The sequence below is a fragment of the Microtus oregoni genome, unplaced genomic scaffold, assembly GCF_018167655.1.
Source record: "Microtus oregoni isolate MIOR12 unplaced genomic scaffold, Mior012 000001F_ref0000356, whole genome shotgun sequence".
Taxonomy (NCBI): domain Eukaryota; kingdom Metazoa; phylum Chordata; class Mammalia; order Rodentia; family Cricetidae; genus Microtus; species Microtus oregoni.
The window spans coordinates 93601022-93607021 of NW_024543060.1; the positions used below are offsets into that span (position 1 = coordinate 93601022).

The window sequence follows — 6000 nt, forward strand, 5'->3', positions numbered from 1 at the left end:
AGCCTGGTGGCTGAAGCCGCAGCTGAGAGCTCAGGGCTCTCATCTTGAACCACAGACACAAAGCAGAGAAGAGCCAACTGGAGCAGGGGAAGGCCTTGTGTTCTCAAAGCCTGCTTCCTGCAACATATATCCTCCAACAAAGCCACACCTCCTAAACTGTCCCCCAGACACTGCCACCAATTGGGGACAATGTGCCCAAATGCCTGAGACTATGGGGACCCGTTCCTCCCTCAAACTGTCACAGTGGCACACTCCTATGGTTTGCTGACCACTCTTCCCCATCTCTACGGCTAAGAGTCTCTTTTTCTGGATTCCAGCTTCTGTCTGCGGCTAAATTTTTCCAGCTGGAGGCTCTGCAGCGACACTGTGAGATTATCTGTGCGAAAAGCATCAATACCGACAACTGCGTGGACATATACAGCCACGCCAAGGTAAGCCTCTCCCCTGACCCCTGTTCCGGGGCTCTGTGACTTGGGATTAAACTCTGGGCTTCAGCACACATCAGCCAGTCGCTCCACCGCTGACTTACGTCCCCAGACCGTAGGCCTTTCTTTTCTGCTCCAGATCTGACATCTCCTTGTCCTCCCTTTCTTCATTGAACACTGGAAAGTAAGCCAGGCAATGGCGTCCCCAGGAATGTTACTCACTCTGCTCCCACAAGAATCATCACAAACTGATTCCTCAGGCCTGGACTGGGCTCTCGATATCAGGGTCTAGTTAATGTCTCTGCTATTAAGTGGTCTTGAATAGAAGAGTTTAGAACGGTGGGTCTCAAAAGGTAGTCTCCAGCAGCAGCAGCGGGGGCAGCAAGAAGTATTTTAGGTCACACCCCAAACCTATCAACTCAGAAACTCTGGAGGGTGGTGGGGTGTTCCTGATTCCCATGCAAGCTCAAGTGTGTGTCGATTTTTTTTTCTGTGCTGTGATAAAACACCACAACCAAGGCAGCTTATAGAAGAAAGGGCTTATCTGGGCTTTCAGTTCCAGCCAGATTAGGGTCCACTTTGGTGGGGAGGCATAGCAGCGAGAGGCAGGAGTGATGGCAGCAGAAAGCCGAAAGCTCGTGTCTTCAGAGAGCAAGTGTGAAGCAAAGAAAATGGATTTGAACTGGGGTGAAGCTTTTCCTCTCAAAGCCCACCCCCAGCGTCACACTTCCTCCAGCAAGGCTGCACCACCTACGCCTAAAACAGCACCACCAAATGGGGATCACGTGTTCAGATGCACAAAGCTATGGGAGACACATTTTGTACATACTACCAAAACGGGTGAGAACACCATTCTCCTTTGTGTCTCTGGGACACATACACACACATGCATGCATGCACACACGCACATGCACACACACACACCCTACATACACACAGTGTTCTGGTTAGTGTGGATTAGAACTGTCCACCCTTGCTTTGACCCTGAGGCTGGCATGCTCTACCTGTACCCCAGCTAAGCAGCATTTGTCTTTGTCTGAATGGGTTGCCTCGCATAATGGCACCGCCCAGAGAGGCCTTCTGTGTTCAGGAAGAGAGCCAGTGTCTTCCTCCTTTCCTCCCTTAACCATGGTCATTTGAATTGCCCCAGAAACCCGACCTCCACGGGTAGATTTTCTGTGACTTTTCACGCTGGCAAGTCCTAGCCCAGTCTCCTAAGGCCTCCTTAGCTGGCAGCATCAGCTTCACATACCGTGGTTTAATAATGCCAGCTGATGCCATACGAGTTTCAACAAGGAATGCAGGCCAAGGACTTCCGTGGCAGGGGAGCAGACTCTCCCATGTACACCCATGTGACCGGGGCCTCTGCTCTGACAGACATCAACTTTACCTCCAAGATCCCATCCTGGAATAGTGCCAACATCAACATAAGCCATCTGTGGTATTTACATGAGGGAAGGGCAGGGCCAGCTGCCTCCTGCCCGGTGTGTACACTACTTCCCTCAGCTACGGGCGATGCAGCCTCGACAGATGCTCTCCAGCCGCTGGGATTCCTCTCTGTTTGTGCTTCAGATGGACAGTAGTGCAAGAAGAAGCAGGAAAGCTTGCTCTGAACCAGAGGAATCGCAGGCATTCAGATGCTAACGGCCAAGGTCCAGATGTTAGCAAAGACCCCCACAGCATCAGCTCTGTGCTTCAGGGAAGCGCGTGAGTCCCAGCTGTGGGATTTAGATCGAGGGAGAAAGCCAGTCCATCCGTGCGTGCGTGGGTTAGCATCTCTTCTTCCTAGAAGCTGTTCCAGCAGCTCAGTCCTGAGCTTCTGACGGTCCTCTCAAGTTATCTTTGTGTTTGAAAACGAGGATGAGCTGCTTCATCAATTATAGAAAAACTCAATCCAGGTCTAGTATCATGGTGGAAAGAATAAGGGTCTGGGAGCCACAGGAGTCTCTCTGGTGTTGATTGACCCACGTTTTCATTGCTAGTACCTTACTCATCCAAATATAATAAAGAAGTTTGTAAGGCCTTCTAGGCCTAGTGGCTCACACCTGTGATTCCAGCACTCTGGAGGCAAATGCAGGAGGGTAAGGTGTTCAAGGCAATCCTCAGCTCCGTAGAAAGTTTGAGGTCGGCCTGGTATATGAGACCCCATCTTAGAAGGGAAAAAAAATTAGTGCAAGACATGGTCTCTTCATTTGAAAAACATAACAGAGGACAGGATTAGCAAACATGTTCTGTAAAGGGGCAGATGATTATTTTCAACTTTGATGTTTTATTTTGTTCCTCCTTGAATCTACCTCTAGTGCAGAAACAATCGAAAATAGGTAGAAAATAAATAACATGACAGTGTTCTACCCAAACTTTGTTTATAAAACAAATTGTGAGCCAAAATCTAGCCCAGGGGGCTGTAATCTGCAAACCTCTACCTAGAAGATGAGAGATGAGAGCTTCAGTCCCATGTGAACCTGTAGATAGTTGTGTGGAGATGATAAAGTGTGGTATATAGTGTCCATTCCGTTAGTATTAACAGATACCATACATAAAAATATGTTGTATTTCCCTCCACTTGCGCTAACTTGTGTGGAGTGGCACTCACCTACAAAGCAGTCTCCAAGAGCTAGACCTCTCTGCCTCAGTTTCCCTTCCTATTCAGAATGAGGCCTTGTCCTGTGACCCCCAAGAGCAGGACTCGCATGGCAGGAGTGGCCTCTGTGCTAGGAGGTCTCCCAGCTGAAGAATTTGGTGCCTGTATGGTGACTATATTGGATAGGACCCCAGCTCTGACTGACGCTTCAACTGCTGAGATCTCTTGAAGACCATAGAGTCTCTATGTACATCCATGTCCTGACAGTACTCTTAGGCTATCCCACCCATCCTGAAACTTGGGAAACTTAGGCTCAAAAAAAAAAAAAAAAAAAAAAAAAGACTGGATTTGAACAAGGCAAGATGCAGAAGAATGAACATCCGGTCTTTGAGTAGGAGTTCCAAAGCCACAACCTGGGGATAGGAAGATGGTTTGGTGAAGCATCAGGCTGATGTACCTGAGTGAGTGGTCTCCATCATGGTAACCCCCTGCTTCCTTTCCTCTCCCCACAGTTCCTTGGGGTCACAGAGCTCTCGGCATACTGCGAAGGCTACTTTCTTAAAAACATGATGGTCCTCATCGAAAATGAAGCGTTCAAGCAGCTCCTGTATGACAAGAACGGCGAAGGGACGGGCCAGGATGTGCTTCAGGACTTACAGAGGACGTTGGCCATTAGGATTCAATCCATCCACCTATCCTCCTCCAAGGGTTCCGTGGTGTGAAATGCCTCCGTGTGGCAAATGCGGTTCCGTGGTGTGAGATGCCTCCGTGTGGCAAGTGCTTCCCCGGAGCACGATTTCTGGTTCCCTCCTGCACTGGCTCCACAAAACACACATACACAAAAACTGTCCCTGGCGTCTCTTTCTGCTGGGCCAAGGAGCTGCCTCCACTGCCTCAGCCTCTCTCCAGTCAGTGATCTTGGCTTCTGTGTGCTCCTGAGTGAAGGACCTTCCGTGAGTCTGCAGGTTAGATTGTAGCTACGTCCAGAACCTGCAAGCCAACGTAGCAGCCAAGCCACCTCCAATGGAAAATGCCCAGGAGCCATGGACACCTTCTGCTGAGGACCACAGTCTAACAGATGGACCAAGGCTGAAAAGGCCCTCTGCTTCCTGGTTGACCTTGAAGAGCATCACGTGACAGGCAAATGACTTTGGAGGCTGTTCTTGCTCAGGCAACAGTCATAGTGGCTAGTTATAGACACCGTTGCTCAGCATGAGGAAATCACACGGCCAATTTTTAGGGGCGGGAACTTTTTAAAAAAACGTTCATGTGTAGCAAACACAGAGCAGTCTCGTAGTTTCAAATATATTTCTAAAAGCTTAATGGTTCATTTTCAACTGAGTTGTGTTTAGGGGTTCTTTTTTTTTTTTTTTAGACAGTAAGTTGCAGGTCCATGCCATGTAAACTTGCATCCGACAGATTCCTGCTGATATTATCTATACAAGGTCACATACTCCTGCCTTAGTGATTCGATCATGGTTACACAAAAGAGGTGCACTGCCAACTGCCAACTGTCTCTAATTATCTCAAATCCCATAGTTGACAATACTCTGCATGCTGACCGTGGACTTAGGATGAGACCGAGACACCCCCGTATAACAAAACATGCATTTGCATGGGACCCGAACCTATAAGGCATCATGCCATGCTTCGTCTCCTTTTGCCAAAGTTAGATAATGTTTCCCGATTTCCTGCTAAAAGCCCATTTGGTGAAACAAACATATTCGTTTCTTTTCTGGTTATGAATGGTTCTGGGGATGCTTTTACAGAAATATGTTCATTTCTGATACCGAATAGGGGCGGGGGAGCACGTCAGAGAATTTGCTATTAATCTCAGAGCTTTATCTGTATTCTCAGAAGATGTTCATAGTTTGTTACTAGCCAGAGAGTATGACTATGTTAGATTATTTTTAAAGATGAAAAGTGTATGATAGATAGGCTCACCACTTTCTGCATTCTGAGAGTGTACAGTCTACAATTATCTATGATGAAAATTTATATTGACAGGGTTATGTTTGCTCTGCCTATAATATATATAAACATATGTGTGTTTGTATATATATATATACATATATATATGCAAAAGAGATTGGTGAAGTGCCACAATACTCCAAATAGTTCTTGAGTTGCGGCCTTTTTGCTTCTCGTTCCTTATTTTGAATCCTAGATACATCACGGTTAAAAACTGGGAGGGTGGTTTTTAATCTCTTAGGATGGCAAAGTTTTGTTGATAAAACCTATTTCCTAGCATGCTTTATGGAAGTTGCACCAAACCCTAGAGTCTAAAGGAACTTGTATCTTTCACCTGTTGTCCTACTCGCTCAATGCCTGTCAAGGACCCACACTGAGTCTTGTTCCACGGGTGTGGCATGCACGGTATCCAGTCCGAGTCCGTCTGCAGTATCACCCCTTTGTGGTCCAAGTCCTTGAGGCCTCTCTCCCATGTAGTCATTGTGAACCATCCCTACCATCAAATGAAAAAGGGAACCGCTGCTTGAGGTGACAACCAGGTCACACACAGGGTGGCATACGGTCACTTGTCTTTAGGGATGCTGCTCCCTAGCCTAGCTGGTTTCTCTGTGAAGGCCTACTGCTCTCTGGACCTCCGTGTGATCTGTACATTGGTAACTCCTGCCCAGGCTTCTGTTACAATTTGGTGTGCTTTCTCTGTCATTAAAAAAAAAAAATTATTTCCCACAGTCTGCATCCTCTGTGTAGTACACAGGAGCGCCTCCTCCCTTAGCTCAGGCCTGGGGTCTTCCCTCAGCTGAGAGGTTGGAATGTGGCTCTGTAAAACATGTGGAGAATAGGAACAAGACAGCATAGAGGATGGAGTGCATGTGGAGATGGCAGTGGGAGGGGTCTGGAAGGGTCTGTGTGCACCTCTGAGTAATTCTCCAGGTTTCCTTTCCATCAGTCAAAGGGGATATATATATATATCAGCCTGCCTCAGAAGGTCCTTTGGCATAGTCTGGAAAGAGTGGTCGGGAGAGC

At 47.5% G+C, this 6000-nt stretch overlaps 1 protein-coding gene across 3 annotated transcripts in view; it reads left to right on the forward strand.

The window, feature by feature from the left end:
* The window catches only part of Btbd11 (BTB domain containing 11), a 238809-nt gene extending 234431 nt beyond the window's left edge, over nt 1-4378 (forward strand). For all 3 annotated transcript variants that reach the window (XM_041674693.1, XM_041674710.1, XM_041674702.1), the window contains 2 exons: nt 318-431; nt 3519-4378. In XM_041674693.1, the coding sequence (XP_041530627.1) occupies nt 318-431; nt 3519-3728 (324 nt within the window). In that variant the 3' untranslated portion in view covers nt 3729-4378. The remainder of the gene's footprint in view (nt 1-317; nt 432-3518) is intronic.
* The last annotated feature ends 1622 nt before the right edge of the window (nt 4379-6000 follow it).